General features: G+C 65.1%; 1 protein-coding gene across 1 annotated transcript; it reads right to left on the bottom strand.

Moving 5' to 3' along the window:
- Nucleotides 1-1,638: 1,638 nt before the first annotated feature.
- Nucleotides 1,639-17,895, bottom strand: TCN2 (transcobalamin 2). The gene is made up of 13 exons (XM_075433589.1): nucleotides 17,228-17,895; nucleotides 16,511-16,697; nucleotides 16,345-16,425; nucleotides 16,099-16,235; nucleotides 15,862-16,023; nucleotides 15,615-15,790; nucleotides 14,956-15,130; nucleotides 14,670-14,862; nucleotides 14,387-14,502; nucleotides 5,997-6,811; nucleotides 4,616-4,846; nucleotides 3,187-3,258; nucleotides 1,639-2,288 (listed from the first exon to the last, which is right to left on the bottom strand). Exons 1-13 carry the CDS (start codon nucleotides 17,310-17,312, stop codon nucleotides 1,986-1,988), a joined length of 2,733 nt encoding a protein of 910 aa, XP_075289704.1. The 5' UTR covers nucleotides 17,313-17,895; the 3' UTR covers nucleotides 1,639-1,985.
- Nucleotides 17,896-18,128: the final 233 nt, after the last annotated feature.

The raw sequence follows: 18,128 nt of genomic DNA, 5'->3' as shown, positions 1-18,128 counted from the left end.
CTCAGACGCGCCCCGGCGAGGAGGCTGCTGCCCGCGGGAGCCAGCGAGCCGGCTCTGGTCAGCAGAGCGGACACTCACTATCTTCAGCCACCGAGATGCTGGAGCGGCCGGACCTGGAGCAGGACAGCGAATGAGGAGGTTTTCCTGCCTGTGGCAAACTTGGCAGAAGAATGGAGACTTCGTGTATCCTTAGCTGAACTACCCTCACTGTGTTACTGAAAATCGCCCCCCGAGCTGGAGACCCCAGCCCAGGCAAAGGCCCTTGCCCCCTCAATTTTAAGAGTACGACACCATCAGACCGAGGTGAGAAGGGAACTAACCAGTCGTGGTTAGGAGGGTATGGCTAATAGGCGGTACTAACATTTTTTTTTAACATTTTTTACTGTATAAATATGCAATGGAATTGCAAGTGTGTGTGCTTGATTTGTGGACAACGTCCACCTCGCACCCTGCGCAGCATACAAACTGTCTCCCCTCTAAACATACTTTGTGTGTTCAGGAGTTATTTTTCATTTCGGGTAACGAAGAGGTGTCCCTGGGAGTCCTTCAGCCACGAGCACCAGCACCTCTGGGACCAGCAGACACCGAGGCAGCTCGTGAGGGCACGTCCTGCGTCTGAGAGAGCTTTGGACTCCGAAGGCGGGCGCGCTCCCACCAGAAGGTGTTCTCAGCCTGTCACGCAGCTGAACACCTCTCCAGGTAAGCTTTGGCACCTGGAGGCAACACCCGGAGGTTTTAGGCAAACTGAGACAGGGAGGCATCAAAATCGGCATCCAAAAGCCCTTGCAACACCCCGGCATCCTCTCATCTAAAAGCGTGTCCGGATCTCCTCTTGCCAGGCCCCCACTCCGACTTCGTTTGCGTTCAGGGGTAAAAAGCCCCTTAGCCCCTCTGCCACAGGTACCCGATTATGAACAGAAGTAGCGGGGTGGGTGAGACGGGGGCCTGGCGGCTCTCTGGGCTCTGCAGCCAGCGTCACTGCCCTCTCCAGGGGAGAGAGGCTGCAAGGAAGGGCCACAGGAGTCGGGAGTGAAGAAGTGTCACTGGGAGCCTGGATCCAAAGTGCCGTTTGCTCCCGGCATGTTAAATGCAAAGAGCGTGTGAGAGGGGGTGACCGGGCTTTATGGCAGCACGTAACAGCCTAGGTTCCCAGGAAAATGAAACAAGTAAGACCTAGCGCAGCGTGTATGACTGTGTCCATGCCCGATTTCAGCCTTAGCAGGCAGAGGAGTAAAGAGCTTCGTGGTATGAAGCTGCTGCATGGCCGAAAATGGGAGGCCAGGGGGGGAAATAACAACACTTGACTCATGTCCCCGTGAAAGGGAGAGGCTGCAGTGTGCTCTCGGCGCGTTAGGCACCAGAGAACCCCAAGGAGAGCGTGCTGTCGGAAGAGGAGTCTGCATTCCACAGGGCACAGTGTGCTGCTTGGCTTAGGGCTGGGGGCACGCGCGAGCTGAGCTGAGCCACGTCCCACCCCTCAGACAGCCCCTGCCGACACACGCAAAGTGCTGGGTGATGCCCCGTCGGGGCTTGTGTCCTTTCTCTCGCTGGTAAGCAATGGTCCTGCAGCTTCCTCCTGTGGAAAGGGACATGGATCTACACAAGGAGAAACCACTGCAGATGAAGTGCCTCATCCTGACCCAGGAATTATTTTATTGCCACCTTTAGTAAGAACAGAATTGGGCCCGGACACACAAGCAAGGGATGGGCAAGGAGATCCAAGCCAGGAACCCGCACTCCTGGCCCAGTCCCTTCATCGGGAGGCATCCTCCTCCTTGCAGAGGTAGCAAAGCCAAACCTCAAATGGTGAGACGTGTCTTCACGCCGCTGCTTCAGTATACTCCAACGACGAGAGGTAGCCCCAGCCCTGGAGAGCTTGGGCCCTGATGGAAATGCTCTCTCAAATCTAATGCTTTTATCTGGAGGAGCTCTGTCCCAGTGGAGTCAGTAGCTTTGCCAGGAGGAGAGAAAATAGATTTTGTGCTTTATTTCTTGATCTTCTTGCCCTTGCGCTTGCCCTTGCCCTTCTCCTTGCCCTTCTTCTTTTTATTCCGTTTTGACTTGAAGTGGGACCGGACCAAGTAGCCTCTCCAGAAGGCCTGGATGCGCGTGGCAGCAAGGGTCATGGCGGTGAATTCCTTCAAAGCCTGCTCCTTCTTCTCCTGGCATATCCTGCTCTCCTCCTCAATCTGGGTATACTCCTGGAGAAGCACAGCGCGCTTCTCCATCAGCAGGGCCAGCTGGGCCTTCTCCTTGGCGTAGGCAGCGTGAACCTCCTCGTACTCAGCCTAGCAAGACAGCAGATACCAGGTACAGCAATGCTGAGGGCATTCAGCCGCCCCTCCCTGCGCATCCCTAGGCGAGGGCTCTCAAACCCATCCCAAATCCAGGCAGAACCTCGACTGGGAGCTGAGCTGAGCCTTTGCAAAGGGACTGAGAATGGAAGCGTGTACCCAGTACCCAGGGAATTTCACGAGACACCAGGTCCTAGTACCTTTATGCTCCTCTGAAAAATACTCTCCTAGTTCCCTGGGTGCTGCAGAAGCTGGGAGCTCTGAGCAGGCAACGCACAGGCAGGGCAGAGCCCCTCCTGCAGCCGCTCTGAGCAGCAGGACACATCGCCGCGGTTCGGTAAGGCCGAGCCCGCGCTAGCAGCTTTGCTGAGACGCCGTTCAGGTGAGTGGCACTGAAGCCCAGCTGATGCGCCGCATGCTGCTGAGAGCGCGAGGAGAGCCTGGCCACATCAGCCGGGAGAAGGCCATGGACAGGTCGTTTTAACGGTGTTGCTGCCCTTCCTCGCTCAGCAGCAGGTTATGCCTTTCCTAATGCCTTTGAGGAGGCTGCGCGGAGGCGGAAGATTAGGGGAAACCGCAGCATGGATGCGTCTCTGCCTTAGCAAGCTCTGCCCCAGACCTGCCGGGACACGATGCTCCAGCCGCCCAGCAGACAGGAAACCAAAATAATGACGTTGTTAAACACCTGACGAGGGCGGGGGGAGAACTCCTGAATGCGTAGGCAGGACAAGGATACCTTTTCTTCCAAAGCCTCCAAAGCCTGTGCTTCTTGTAGATGGAAAGCTGCCCCTCACTTCCACGGTCTCCTGTGTAAGGGCCCCGTATCCACTGGGACAGGGACCTACCCGAACATATCACCTCACAGGAGAGCAAAGCACTTTAAGGAGGATACCTGTTTTTCTCCCATGTCTGTGTTGTATTTCTGGACCCAGTTCATAATTTCCGTCTCCACTCTACAGTTTCTCTGAAACACAGAACAAGATAGGTTCCTTACAGGCACCTGAAGCCTCAGTTAGAAAGCAGAGTCTCTCTGAGACCCAGTGTCGTGATGTTTAACACCTCCTCCTCGTGGCAGGCGTCCTTCAGCTAACACGTATTTTGTTTGCGCTGGTTTGGGGATTCTCATGGGACGTTCCCTGAGGCCAAAAGGTGGAATCGCCAAGAAGAAGACCAGCTAGAGCCTACCACAAGTGCCACACAATTTCCTGTATGACACCGACCCAGGATGTCCCCAGGGCTCCCAGGCCATCCTGGGGCCAGACCTCAGCTATTTCGACCACAAGCACAATGGTGGGCCAGCGGGGCTAGAGGACGTGGTAAGGAGGAGGAGAGGAGACCGCTGTGGTCAGTCAGTCCCTCCCTGAGCATGAGAACGAACTGAGCAGCTCAAGAAATACTGCAGGGGCCTGCAGCCTCACAAGAAACTGCCTGCTAAAGCCACTCCATTAAAGGAGGTGTAAAAAGGTGGATTTGGGATTTTGCGCTGCGGCTCTGACTCGCGTTTGGTGCTTTGTCAGTGCCCAGCCCCGCTGCCGCTTCGCTCTGCGCTGTCCGGTGCCAGAGCGAGAGATGCCCCTCACCCGTGTGTGCCCGTGGGAGGCCAGTGCTCTACCAAACACCCAGCTGGAGCAATACGAGGGGGAAATGCTTTCTCCAGTCCTCGATTCTCTGTGCCCTGTGGCACCAGCATGCGCTGCTCAGGGCAGAGCTGCTGACGCAGAGGCCCGAGCCTGCCTGCTGCTCCCGATTCCTCCTCCTGTATCTGCTCAGCACTGTGACAAATCGCATTTCCCCCTCATTCAGCTCAGCCCGACCTCTTGGCTTGCGTCTCAGCGAAGCGCCAGACAGAGCAGAACTGCTCAGCTCCCAAGCTCAGCTGCGCTCCGCCCTGAACGCTACAACCAGCTCTGAAGGACGGCTTTACATACAGCCAGTATGATGCCTGCTCCGCCTGCCCCACACCAAATCCCTTCTTTCCTGACACGGGCCTTGCCAGTTCGGCTGTAGCCTTGCTGCTCTGCGCTCTGACCAGCGCACAACTGCCCCGGCGCGCAGTGTCACAGCGCTGTGCAGAGCTGTTTTCAGAGCTAGGTCGGCAGGCAGGAGGAGGACCTGCGAGCAGGCTGCTTCCCTGCTGTCGCTGCAGCGTTGCTTTCCCCTGGAATCAGCAGAGCATGAGGACGGAGCAGGTATGCTCTGACAAACAGCATCTGCATCCTGCCAGCAGCTAGCAGGAAGCAAGTAATTACCTGCAGCAGCCAGACCTGACAGCACTACAAAAGGTTTTAAACCTCTGGTTCTGGAGCTCTCCTCCCGTTTACCTTTCTGAGAGCCAGCTCCGACGCTCGATGCTCCAGTACAAGGGTATTGAGCTGTGCTCCGAGCTCCTGAATGTCCTGCTGTAGCCTGGCACACCTGGCCTGGGAGGCTTTCCGCTCCTCTTTCCGCTGTTTTTCTCCTTCCTGCTTGGTCTGCTGGATGCCTGCCTCGCAGTCTTTGGTCAGCTCTCGCATGCTGTTCTTGAGGTCTCTGATCACGCTGTCCTTGTGAATCTGGACCCAGAAAACAGGAGAAAGAAATACCGTCGAGAAATGCCAGTGAGGCCTAAGGTGGGCAGCAGAAGTGAAGAACCCCTGCAAAGGTGGAGGAGACCTAAGAAGAGACCCCGCTGCGCTGGGAGCGACAGGGACCTGCCACTGCTGGCTGAGGGAACAGCCTTGGAGATACACGGGGCGCGTTGGAAGCCTGCGCAGAGCCCTGGGGCTCCCCGGAGCTTTGGGCTAGGCTCCGAGCGGCTGCCCGGCGAGGCAGCTCAGGGTGCTGCCTGCCAGAGAAATCCTCAGCCGGGGCCAGTGAAACAGGTTTATTCACGATGCCCTGGACAAGCTGCCAAACTGCATATAAAAATCTCGGGCGTCTCGGTTCACAGATCTCCAGGGAGTGGAGGGAGTGGGGAAAGCAGGCCCTTGTCCCCGCCAGCGCCATTCAGTGCAGCGCGCGCGTGACAAATCCTGCCGCTCCACCCCTCTCACAGGGAGGAGAGGGAAAAGCGAGTGTGTAAAACAAAGGCTTGCTTGTCAGGAGTTCAGGAGCTTGGGTGCTGGCACAGCCCACGGACTTACAGAAAGAGCCTGGGAAATGCCCCTTCGTTTATCTGCACCTCGGAAAAAAAAGAAGAATTCATACAATCGCGTATTAATCACGAAAGCTCGAAGCCAGCTAGTATGACAGGACTGGAAGTCACAGAAATGTTGGTTTTGAGCAAGAGTGAAGGCAGATTAGATATCAAAAATGGATTTTAATCAGAGCAATCTCTGCCTGGAATGACTTTTCATCGTTTCAGCAGCAGCAAATGAAGCCTCGGGCTGGCAGCTGACATTGTAGCCCTGCCAAAACACTACTGCAGCAATTTGTGCCTGTCCTGCAGCTCCTTTTTAAACTCGGTGACTTCTGTTATTGAAGTTGGCCAGCGAAAACAGGTTCAAAACGTGCCAAATTCAAGTTTTAAACAAATCAAGCATGCAATAAGCTTTTTCATTACAATTGACAATGAAAATAGTATCTTTAAATTTAGGGTCTGTTTTAGAAATCATTTCTGGAACTCCCTCTGTAGGAGCTCCAACAGAGGGCTCGTTTTTTCAGCTTACCAAAGTTTTGGTTCGGTAACGCTGTGTTGGAAAACCTATTCCCACAGCATCATACCTCCTCGCGAGTCCGGATTGCTGCTGCCAGCTCTGCCTGTAGAGCTGCGATTGCTTCAGTGTTTGTCTTAATCCGGAGGGAGACGTCGTTCATGAACTGAATCTTTTCTTTCTCTTCCACAGGACTGGTCAGGAGTCTCTCAAGCATGAAATTCCTGAACTCCCCAAAGGCGTTGATGAACACTTCAGCCGGTGGCTCTCTCACCCAGGCTTTGCATTTCAGAGCCTGGCAAAGCGAAGGCCGGGCCAGCAGGAGCCTGAGGACGTTTCTAACGGAACGTTTCAGGCGTTGCTCTAGCAAGCAGAGGCAGCCCCGCTGTTCCTCAGTGCTGTCCCCTTCCTCGGAGCTGGCAAGCAGGTGCTCCATTTCGGCTGCAAGCTTTCGGTGCTCGATCAGGGCGTTTGTGATCTCAGGTCCCAGCATGTCAGCAAACCTACCCAGAGAGTCAATGATACCTGGGATCAAACTGCTCCGCTCCAGCTTGACGATCGTCTCATCCAGGACGGCGACGATTTGTTCCGTCTCCACGCTATCAGGTTTTAACCGACACGGATCTAACATCTTCATGGCGTCTGACGCGGTCGTTGCCTTCCCTGGAGCTGCCATGCCCTTCACCAGGGGCTTGTTTCTTCGCTTCACGCCCTGAGACGGTACCTGTCGCGCAGCAGGATCCGCTGCCGCCATGGCTTCGGTAGACGCTAGTGAGCGGGGTGTGCTGAGGTCAGAAGGGACACGGCACCTCCTGCCCTGGGCGAGACAGCCAGAGGACATCTCTGCTGCCTCTGTCACGCCTTCTCCTTGCTCAGATTTTACCTCTGAAAGGAAAACGTGGGGACAGCATTAGAGAAACTACGCGCTGTGGGAAGCGTGGAGGGCTCAGGTCACACCAGAGCTCCCGGGGTCTGGGCGCCCGGTCAGGACACCGACACTGCTCTGCAGCCCAGGGCGGCCGCTGAAGGCCCGCCGGGAGGGAGGAGCGCGCTCCGGGGGGTCGCACCCAGGCTGACCCCAGGCCCCGCAGCGCGCCCGGCCCCGGCCCACCCAGCCGCCGCCGGAGTCCGTGGGTTGCTAGGCAACCCAAGCGGAGGGGCGGGGCCTCTCCGACAGCCTATGGCGATGGGCGCCTGCCCCGCCCCGTGCGGGGTCATAGAGTCATAGAATCATAGAAAGTTTTGGGTCGGAAGGGACCCCCAGAGGTCATCTAGTCCGATCCCCCCGCAGCGAGCAGGGACACCACTAACGAGATCAGGGTGCTCAGAGCCCTGTCCAACCTGGTCTGGAATGTTTCCAGGGATGGGGCCTCCACCACCTCTCTGGGCAACCCGTGCCAGTGTTTCACCACCCTCATTGTGAAGAATTTCTTCCTTCTATCCAGCCTAAACCTACCCTGTTTTAGTTTAAAACCATTACCCCTCGTCCTGTCACTGCTGTCTCTGCTAAAAAGATTGTCCCCATCTTTCCTGTCGGCTCCCTTTAAGCACTGAAAGGTTGCAATCAGGTCTCCCCGCAGCCTTCTCTTCTCCAGGCTGAACAAGCCCAACTCTCTCAGCCTGTCCTCCTAGCAGAGGTGCTCCAGCCCTCGGATCATTTTTGTAGCCCTCCTTTGGACCCGCTCCAACAGTTCCATGTCCTTCTTGTGCTGAGGGCTCCAGAGCTGAACGCAGTGCTCCAGGTGAGGTCTCACCAGAGCAGAGCAGAGGGGCAGAATCACCTCTCTCGCCCTGCTGGCCATGCTTCTCTTGATGCAGCCCAGGACGCGGTTGGCCCTCTGGGCTGCCAGCGCACATTGCCGGCTCATGTCCAGCCTTTCGTCTGTCAGTACCCCCAAGTCCCTCTCAACAGAGCTGCTCTCGATCCTTTCATCCCCCAGCCTGTATTGATAGCGGGGATTACCCCGACCCAGGTGTAGGACCTTGCCCTTGGCCTTGTTGAACCTCCTGAGGTTCACACAGGCCCACCTCTCCAGCTTGTCCAGGTCCCTCTGGATGGCATCCCGTCCTTCTGGTGTCTCGACCGTACCACTCAGCTTGGTGTCATCTGCAAACTTGCTGAGGGTGCACTCGATGTAGCTGTCCATGTCATTGATAAATATATCGAACAGCACCGGTCCCAGTACGGACCCCTGAGGGACTCCACTTGTCACTGGTCTCCATCCGGACACTGAGCCGTTGACCACTACCCTTTGGCTGCGACCATGCAACCAATTCCTTATCCACCGAATGGTCCACCCATCAAATCCATGGCTCTCCAATTTAGAGAGAAGGATTTTGTGGGGGACCGTGTGAAATGCTTTACAAAAATCCAGATAGATGACGTCTGTTGGTTTTCCCTTGTCCACCCTTGTTGTTACACCATCACAGAAAGCCACTAGGTTGGTGAGGCAGGACTTGCCCTTGGTGCAGCCACTCTGGCTGTCTCCAATCACCTCCCTGGCCTCCATGTGCCTTAGCAGAGCTTCTAGGAGGATCTGTTCCATGATCTTCCCAGGCACAGAGGTGAGGCTGACGGGTCGGTAGTTCCCAGGGTCTTCCTTTCTACCCGTTTTGAAAAGGGGCACAACGTTTCCCTTTTTCCAGTCACCGGGGACTTCCCCTGACTGCCGTGACTTTTCAAATATCATGGAGAGTGGCTTGGCAACTCCATCAGCCGGTTCCCTCGGGACTCTGGGATGCATCTTATCAGGTCCCATGGACTTCTGTACATTTATGTTCCTCAGGAGGTCCCGAACCTGGTCTTCACTTACAGCTGGAGGGATTTTACCCTCCTGGTCTCCTTAATGCCATCCATCCACTCGGGAGAGGTGAGGAGAGAGGTTGCCAGTGAAAACTGAGGCAAAAAAGTTGAGTACCTCAGCTTTCTCCTCATCTGCTGTTGCCAGAGTCCACCTCTCAGCATCCCTGCTGGCTTGATGGGCAGCGCCGCTGTCCAGTGAGAAGCCCCGCGGCGGCGAGCGGTGGTGCGGGGCGTGGGTCGCCATCTTGTCGGCGGGGGGCCTGGCGCCACGGTCCGTGGCGGTGGCGGTGGCAGAGTCCCGCTCCGGCCTGCTGCCCGCTGTGTGGCGGAGGAGAGGAGTCCCGAGCGGCATGGGCTGGCAGCAGCGTCCCTGCGGGGCTGCCCGGCAGGAGGGACGCCCGTCGGCCCACACAGCTCCAGCGCTGCCCGCTCCCGCACGGCCGGGCTCTGCTCCAGGGCAAGGCCCTGCCGCGCTGCCTCTCTCCAGGAGCAGACGGGACCCAGAATTCCAAAGTGGTGCTTGTCTTCGGGAAGCGAGACATCCCGCCGCAGCCCTGCCCGTGGCCAAGGTGACCGCCACGCAGAATTCCCCGCTGTCACGCGAAGCAGTGGTCTGAACGAAGTTACTGAAGCCCCCCCCGCCTCCCGGGCTGCGGCTCGCGTCGCACTGCAGCAGGACGCCGGTCGGGAGGACAGCAGTCACACCCAGGGGTGTCGGGGGAGTGGGGGGCGTCACCTTCTTCTCCAGGAGCAGCTGGGCACGGCGGGCGGCGTGGCTGGCCGAGTCGGGCGGGAGGCTGCCGGGCAAGGGGCTGTCCCACTCGAGGTCCACGGCTGCGGAGCTGCTCTGGGCAAGAGGGCTCTTCGTGTCACACCAAGCAGGGTGCGGGGCGGGGCTGAGGTGTACCCCCCAGCCCTGGGGTGTGAGGGACCCCAGCCCTAGGGTGTGAGGGTCCCCGGCCCCAGGACGGTGTCAGGGTCCGCAGCCCCAGGACAGTGTGAGGGTCCGCAGCCCCAGGATGGTGTGAGGGTCCCCAGCCCCGGGGTGTGAGGGACCCCAGCCCCAGGGTGTGAGGGTCCCCAGCCCCAGGACGGTGTGAGGGTCCCCGGCCCCAGGATGGTGTGAGGGTCCCCAGCCCCAGGACGGTGTGAGGGTCCCCATCCCCGGGGTGTGAGGGCCCCCCGCCCGCACCGGGGCCCGCCAAGCTGCCGGCTCTGGGGCGGTGGGAAGAAGGTGAGGCGAGGCCGCGCGTCGCCCCGCTCCGCCATGGCCGCGGTGCCCCTGCCATTGTGCGCGGCAGCAGTTGCCATGGGGGTCCCGGCCTGGCCCCTGCACCACACCCCGACGCCCCGGGGCTGCCGGGCAGCGGGGCCGGCGGGGGACCGGGCTGGGCGTGTTTTGCGCGTATTTCTAGGCTCAACCGGCATGCCCCAACTGCGGCGGCATTTCAGAATGTCCTCCAACTCGTGGGATTTCATCTTCCAGAGACTCCGCTGCAGGCGGTCGATGGCCTGCTCGGGGCAGAGCGCTGAGCCTGTGCCACGGAGACAGCGGTCAGGCCACCAGTGAAGCCAGCCTGCCCCAAAACGGGGACGAGCAAATCCCACAGGGGTTTTTGGGTGCAGAAGTGGAGAACGTGGGGCTGGAAGGGAGCTGAGGTGGCATCCCATCCCTCTCCCGGCCTCCTGCCGGGCTTGGGTGCTTCGAGCACTCTCGGGCGCTGCTCTGCACTGCTGGACGTCACAATGCTCACGTCGTCTGTCCTTGGGCCGGGCTGTCCTGCCACGGAGAATGCGTTTTTCTTCACGTCTGCCCCCAGAAACACTTTTCTATCCTTTCAGCTCCAGAGCCGGGATGGTCCTTGGCACTGTCTGAGGACCGCAGCGTGGCGGGTCTCAAACCACAGCCCGGCATACGGGGGGAAGCTGCCATTCACCGCCTCGGGCTCGCTGGCGTTTGTCCTCGCTGCCTCCAGCCACAGATCCGCCATCCCTCCGTGCCGGCACCGTAAGCAGCCCAGCATCCCCGCGGGCAGCGGCTGATCCCCTGTCCTGAGACACGGAACACTGCGCTGTGCGCTCCCAGGCACCGGGCCGGCGCGTGGTGAAGCACCCCGGACCTCTGCACCCCTGTGCTGCTCCTGCACCACGGGCAGCGGCTCGCGGGCCGCCCCGCACGCCCCGCCGCCGCCGCAGAGGCAGGCTTCAGCAGCGGCTTAGCAGCGCGTCCAGAAGAAACGGCCTTTCCCCCTCGCCTGGAGCTCCTCGCCAGCCAGCCCCTCCAGCGGAGGAGCCCCCATCCGCTCCCCACCTGCGGAGCCGGGGCTGCAACGCCTTTCCCTCGCCTGGCTTAGCGGGAGCAGTGCCGGGCCCGGCACGCGGGCAGCTGCCGCCACGCCGTGGGAAACCTGACCCTGCCTGTAGCCGGAGCAGAGCGATGGCGAGGCAGCGGGATGCCACCGGGCTGAGATCACGGCCTGAAATACCCGGGGAGAGGGCGACCGCGCCAGGCCAGCCCTGCTGCCGCTGCCAGGCCCCGCACGGGCAGCACCAGAGCCCCCAGCCCGGCACGGACGCTGCCCTCGGGACCCCCGCGCCGGCACGGGGCAGCACCATGGAGCACTGAAACCGGGCCGGACGCGGCATCCGGGCGTACCCCGGCCCCAGGACTGAGTCAGGGGGCCGCGACGGGCGGGCGCTGCCCGGGGAAGGGCTCCTCGACCTGGCGATGCCGTGGGCGGGCTGGCTCGCAGGTCGCCTTCTCCAGTCCCGGGCAGGGTGACAGGGCGGGTGGGAGGTCCCGGGAACGCCGCGGAGGGGGGTTTCCCCCAGCCCTGTCCCTGGGGACACGCCGAGACTCGCCTTTTGCAGGGAATCGCAAAACCAAAACGACTCTGAACCCTCTCCGTTGTGAAAAGCCTCTGAAACACGCGCCCAGCAGGCAAACCCGCCCGCAGCTGCCGCGCTCTCGGCCAGAGCGGGGGCCGAGTGCCCGGAACTCGGGGCCCTCCTGGTCCCTTTCGGGCCGGGCACGGCTCCAGCCGCGGCCCTGGGGCACCCTGGCGAGGGTGGCGCTGGCGGCGGGCACACCACGGCGGCCCAGCGAGCTACCCTTCCCTCACCGTGCGCTGGGGCAGGAGCCAAGCCGGGACGCTCCTGGAAGCGGCCTCAAAACTCACCGCCCCGACGGGCAGAAAAAATGGCTGGGACAGAGGGCGGCGGGGGGACGCCAGCCACGGGCCAGACGGTGACGCTGCGGATGGTACGCTGCCCCGGGCCAGGGCGAAGCCACGCGGCAGGACTGCCTCTTGGCGGGACGCAGGCGGCCGTGGCTCCTGTCCCCATCACCGCGTCCCTCCCGTGCCCTGCGCGAGGGCCCCGGCGCCGGCCCGGGTGCTGCCGAACCGCAGCTTCCCACGGCATCCCCGTGCCCCGGTCTCCGTCGTGGCACCGGGCGCTCACCCCGCGGGAGCTGCGGTGGGAGACGGCCCAGGAGCCAGGGAGGAGTGCGACAAAAATAGAGCGAAGGCGGAAATGGAGGGGGGGCAGCCCCTGCCACGGGGCTGGCGGTGCCCTGGCTCGGGGGTGCCCCAGTTTGGGGGTGCCCCAGTTCAGGGGATGCCCTGGTTTGGGGGTGCCCTGGTGCGGGGGATGCCCTGGTTTGGGCGTGCCTAGGTTCAGGGGTGCCCCGGTTTGGGGGTGCCCCAGTTCGGGGATGCCCAGGTTCAGGGGTGCCAGGTGTCGCAGGGCAGGGTGGGACAAGGCAGTTTCCCCACCCGGCGTTGGAGCAAACATGGCTTCCACCCCCTTCCCCTTCTTTTTTCCGCTGATTTTGCAGCCGGCAGAAACGCTTCCGGGCGTGTGGCCTGTCCCCTCCGTGTCCGTGTCCCCTCCCGAGTCACCCAGGGACAGCAGTTGCAGCCGGGCTGGCTGCCACGTGTGTTCTGGGGGGATGGAGCAGCTCCCGGCCCCCCCAAGGCCACTCTCCGTGTCCCACAGGCGACCACGGGACCAGGGTGGGTGCTGGGTGGTGACGTCCCCCGGGTGGCCGCAGCACCCTTGGCACTGCTGGGGACCTTAGGGACAGGACAGGGCGTGCACCCAGCGCTGCCAGAGTCACGGGCTCTGGAGGAAACGCTTCCTTCCCAGCTGAGAAACAACGCGGCCAGCTCCTGGCCAAGGCCACTGCAGCCACCGGCGGCCCCGGGGGAAGCAGGGCCTGGCGAGGGGACAATGCCACCCGGCGCGGGGACTGGCAGGGGACCCGGCTGTGGGGAGCTGGGGTGTCCCTGTGCCAGGCTGAGGCGCTGCCACCCCCCACAACCCCAGGACGTGGGAAGGGGTCACCGGGAGCCAGTCACCCCCCGGGGACCACCGCAGGGATGCCAACATGTCGGTGCTCCAACAAACCGGGGTGACACCGCCTCGGGGCCAGGATCGCGGCACAGCCCTGAGCGGGGGCGGGCAGGTGGGCATGGGTGGCACCAGGGACAGGGTGGGCATGGGTGGCATTGGGGACAGGGTGGGCAAGGGGCAGCACCAGGGTGGCACTGGGGACAGGGTGGGCAAGGGATTGCCCTGGAGTGACACCAGGACCAGGGGGGCAACAGGTGGCCCTGGAATGGGGGTGGCACTGGGGCAGCCCCAGGGCCAAAATGGGCAGCGGCTGGCACTGGGATGGTGCGGGACTGGCACTGGGATGGCACAGGGTGGCACTGGGATGGCGCAGGACTGGCAGCGGTGGCCAGAGTGCCACGAGGACTGTGGCCGGTGCCGGCAGGCGGTGATGGTGGTGGCGTCACCCACCCTGGGGGTGGTGGCAGGGCTCAGCGCCGGGGCCCCGGTGCCACGTGCCAGGGCGGCAGCGCCGGGAGTGAGCAGAAGGTTTGGCGACGGCAGGGAGCGGCGGCGGTGCCCGCCCGGGGATGCCACCGGCGCAGCGGGGCCAGAGCCCAGGCAGCCGCCATGGAGACGACGGCAGGGGGGCTGCGTCCGAGCCCCTGGGTGACCCACGCCGGGCGGACGCCGGCGCTGCCCATCACCTACCCCGCCATCGCCCCCTGACCCCCACCCGCCCCGGGCACCCCCTGCCCTGGATCCGCTCCCCGCCAGCTGCCCCGGGGCTTCCTGGGGTTGGATCGAACCTGGGGGGATCACGAGGGTTTGGGTCAGGCCCCGGGGTCCCCTCGGGCTGCACGAGGCCCTGCGGCCCCCGAGCCCTCGGGTGGGGGGCAATGGGGGGGCCGGGGTCCCCCTGAGGGTTCACGGCGGAGGATGGCCCCAGCAAGGGGCAGCGCTGGCTCGGGCTCCCCGAAACTGCCCACCCCCCCCACCCTGGTGCGGGGCCAGAGGAGCTGCCGGTCGGGTGCTCCTACCCCAGGGCACCTGCGGGACCCCGGCCATCGCCCCCAGCCCACCCCAGCCCGGGCGGAGCGAGGGGCCTGCGCGGGAAGAAGGCGGCAGGAGGCAGCCGGGTGGGTGCCCGAAGCGGGCGGTTCATTGCCCCCCACCCGCTACCACGTGCCCAGGCGCAGGATGAGAGTCTCCCCGTCGCCGGGTCTGTACTCAGCGACGCCTGCGGAGAGAGCGACAGCGGCGCGGTGGGGGAGCGGCCGCGGGGGCTGCAGGACCCCCGCCGCCCCGCGCCCCTCACTCACCCGTCTGCAGGCTGGTGTCGGGGGCTCTGAGGAGCTGCCAGTAGCTGCGCTGCCGCGCCGCCAGCCCCAGCACCGCGCTCAGGAAGGGGCCCTGCGCCGTGTCCTGGGTCTCAAACCTGGCGGGGGGAGACGGGGTGAGGGTCCGGCCCCGGCGCTGGGCCAGCTCTGCCGCCCGGGGCAGTGGGGAGCGGGGCGAGCCCGGGGTGCAGGGCATGCGGCTGCCCCGGGCGCGACCCCAGGGTCCCCAGAGCATCCCCCCACCCGAGCGCGCGGGACCACGTACGTGAAGTCGTGCGGGTCCTGCGCGGCGGCCGCCTTCAGCACGTCGAGCAGCGAGGCGCCAGCGGGCGCGGGCACCAGCCGGTCGTAGAGCTGGTGCCGGGGACACCGCGGCTCGGGGCACTCCACCACCAGCCGCACCGTCTTGTTCCCCGGCGTCTCAGCCGGCGGTACGGGGCTCACGGGGGTCAGCGTGTCTGCAGGGAGGAAGTCACCATGGTACTGACCCAGACCAAGCCGCCGCCGCGGCGGCACCGCGCGGACCCCAGCCCGGCTCCCCCGTCTCCTACCCGGCTCCTCCTGGCACCGCGTGGCCGCGACGTCCAGGTACGAGCGGCCGTGCAGCGCCGGCAGCGCCTGCGCCATGGTCGCGGCCGTGGTGAAGGCATCCGCGTTCGCCAGCAGCGCAGCCACGGCCCGGCTGTACGCCGGCTGCGTCCTGCACGTGTCGGTGGCGAGGAAGAGCTGCGGGCGGGAGGAAGGAAGGTGGCCAGGCAGCAGCCGGTGGCGAGTCGGGGCCCTGGGCACTGTGCTGCCGAGCGTCGGCCGCCTGCCCGGCCCCAGCGCAGCACCCACAGCTGCACCGGCGTCTGCAGCCACGTCTGCGCCCACAGCCGCATCTGCCCCACATCTGCGCCATATCTGCCCCACATCTGCCCCCACAGCCACGTCTGCCCCACATCTGCCCCCACAGCCACGTCTGCCCCACATCTGCACCCACAGACACGTCTGTGCCACGTCTGCGCCCACATCCGCGCCCGTGCATGCACCCACACCCGCACCCACGCCTGTCTCCGCGCCCACACCCGCGCCCTGCTCACGCCTGCGCCCGCGTCTCTGCTCACACCCGCGCCTCAGCCTCGTCCCGCACACGCGTGCCCACCCACACGCGTGCCCCAAACCTCCACGCCTGCCTGCGCCCAGCGCAGCTCCTGCGCCCGGCACCCACCTGCACGGCCCACGGGGTGCTGTAGACGTTGCCGACAAGGCCGTCCGGGCCCTGCGCCTCGACCATCCTCCTCCTCACCCGGCGCGTGGCCGTCCGCAGCTCGGCCGTCAGCGCGGCCCCCACCAGCTGCTCCCGCTCCAGGCAGGCGAAGGCCAGTGCCGCCACCGTCTCCGTGTCTGCGGGGACGTGGCGTCACCGCGGCGGCCATGCGCCCGCTGCCACCCTGCGTGTCCCCGGGGCCCCTTACCCACAGCGCTGCCGCCGGCGTGCGCGAACGTGCCGTGCCGCTCGGCTGTCAGGAGCCGGCGGATCACCTCCTCCCGCACCCGCTTGCGGTGGACGCACAGCGCCAGCACGCCCAGCCCGTACTGGTAGTAACTGGTGAGCGGGTGCCCGTGCCGCCGGGAGCCTGGGGACGAGGCGTTGCGTCACTGGCAGCCCCGTGGCGGCACGCGGCCGGCGCGTGGGCGGGGGCTGCACTCACCGGCCCAGTCCTCCTCCAGGTGGAACTTCAGCCAGGTCACCAGCACGCGGTGGGCACCCGGCTCGGGCGGGGGGCAGGCGGCCCGCAGCCCCAGCAGGTACAGCGCCAGCCGCCCCGTCTCCGGCCGCGCTGCCACCCTGCAAGTTGCCACGTCAGCGCTCGCCGCGGCTGGGACCCCCGCGCCATGCCGGGGGGCTGTCACCCCGCTGGCAGAGGGGACCGTCCCTGGGGGACGCGCGCACGTACGTGCCGTGCTCGTCACCGTCGGTGTCCTGCGGCAGGTGGCCATGGGGCACAGCGTGGGGGTGGTCGGCCGCCTGCGGGCTCCTGCGGCGACGGCGTCAGCACGGGGACAGGGGACGTGCCCCGAGGGACGAGGGGGGGGGAATTGGTGTCCCCCCCGGGGACCTACCGGCCGTAGCGGTGCTGGAAGGCGTCCCGCAGCCGCGCCAGGTACCGCTCCTCCCCGCGCAGGTCATGGTCGGCGGCCAGGCGGAGCGCCAGGTAGACGCTGGGGTCGGGGTCCCGCGCCGGGTCCGCCGCCAGCCCCAGCAGCCGGGCGCTCAGCTCCCGCGCCGCCGCCGCCTGCCCCGGGGCTTCTACCCAACCCCTCCCCCGGCCCGGTGAGGGGGCAGGAGGGGGCCGAGCCCGCCCCATGCACTGGCCCTGTGGCACCGGCGACCCCCGGCACCGGCTGCGTGGGGCTGCGGCGGCGATGGAGACGACCCCCCCCCGCCCTGCCGCCCGCACCGAGCCCCCCGCATCCCGCCCTCGAGTCCCCAAACCCCAGCGCTCGCCCCCAAAAAAAGGGGAAGAAGCCAAACAGCAGCCGCAGCGGGAGGTGGGAGCGAGGGGAGCCCAGCGCCCGGGCACAGCCGCCCCGCCAGCGTGCGGGGGGCTGGTGGGGGGCTGGCGGGGCCCCCCCTGTCCCCGGGGTTCCCTGGGTGGGGAGGCTGCGAGCGCAGGAGCAGGGGAGGGGGCAGAGCTCGGCCTGCAGAGCCCACCAGCGGAGGGGTTCCAGGAGGGCGATCCCCTCCCCGGGGCACGGGATGGCGGCCAACCCCCAGCCCCGCTCCCCGGGGACCCGCCGCGGGCGAGACCCCGGCTCCGGCGGGGCTGCCGTACTCACCACAGGGCTGGGCGGGCAGGACCACAGCCTGCAGCAAGCCGAGCAGCAGCCAGGCGCCGGAGCGGGGCGGCGGGCGTCGCGACATGGCGCGGGGCGGTGGGGACACTGCCGCGGCTGGGACGGCGACGGAAAGGGCCGCTTCCGCGCACTGGGGCCGAGTCAGCAGAAACGGGGAGGACTTTGGCTGCGGCGCAGCGGGGCGCGGAGGAGGCGTCCGGTCACCCTGCCCTGGGGACACCGGGCCCTGGAGTCACCCGGCCCTGGGGAGACCCGGCCCTGGGGACACCGGGCCCTGGGGACACCCCGGTCACCCGGCCTTGAGGACACCGGGTCCTGGCACCGACCCCCAGGCACCGGGTCCTCCATGGCCTACGCGGCCTACACAGCCTGCGAGCCCCCCGGCCCGGCCCCACGGCAGCCAAAGGCCCAGCGGGGCTGAGCCCCTCGCACCCCCCCGCTCAGGCCCCGCCCGTAACGGGGCGTTTATGGGCACCGAGCGCGGCCCAGCCCGGTGGGACCGGCTATGCGGCGTCCCGGGGCGCGGTAGAGGGGGAAGCGCAGGCCGCGGAGAGCGGGACGGGCCCGGTATCGGGGGGAGTCACGGCAGCCCCCCCCCCCCCCCGCTGCCCGCCGGGCGCCGTCATTTCCGGGCCCTGCCTCGCTGTATCCCGGCGTGCCCCGCGCCGCAGGACCCCACCCTCAGGGCCTCGCGGGCTGCCCGCGGCGCGCCTGACCAACCCCACCCTGCCGCCCGCTCTTCCCGCTCTGCCCGTTCTTCCCGCTCTGCCCGTTCTGCCCGCTCTGTTCCCGCTGCTCGCGCTGTCCCCGCTGCCCCCCGGACCGCTGCGGGGCCGCCCCACAACCCACGGCGGGCGCAGGCAGGGCCGGGACAGCCCGGGGT

The sequence above is a fragment of the Opisthocomus hoazin genome, chromosome 12, assembly GCF_030867145.1.
Source record: "Opisthocomus hoazin isolate bOpiHoa1 chromosome 12, bOpiHoa1.hap1, whole genome shotgun sequence".
NCBI classification, from domain to species: Eukaryota; Metazoa; Chordata; class Aves; order Opisthocomiformes; family Opisthocomidae; genus Opisthocomus; species Opisthocomus hoazin.
The sequence above is the reverse complement of the archived record's forward strand: the minus strand, read 5'-3'. Positions and strand labels throughout refer to the sequence as shown.

Coding starts and splice junctions, on each gene's coding strand:
- TCN2 (XM_075433589.1), bottom strand. CDS start 17,312: ATGTCGCGACGCCCGCCGCCCCGCTCCGGCGCCTGGCTGCTGCTCGGC. Junction 15,131..15,614: donor GCACCCCGTGGGCCGTGCAG/GTGGGTGCCGGG, acceptor TCCCGCCCGCAG/CTCTTCCTCGCCACCGACAC. Junction 4,847..5,996: donor CAATCCGGACTCGCGAGGAG/GTATGATGCTGT, acceptor TTCTGGGTCCAG/ATTCACAAGGACAGCGTGAT.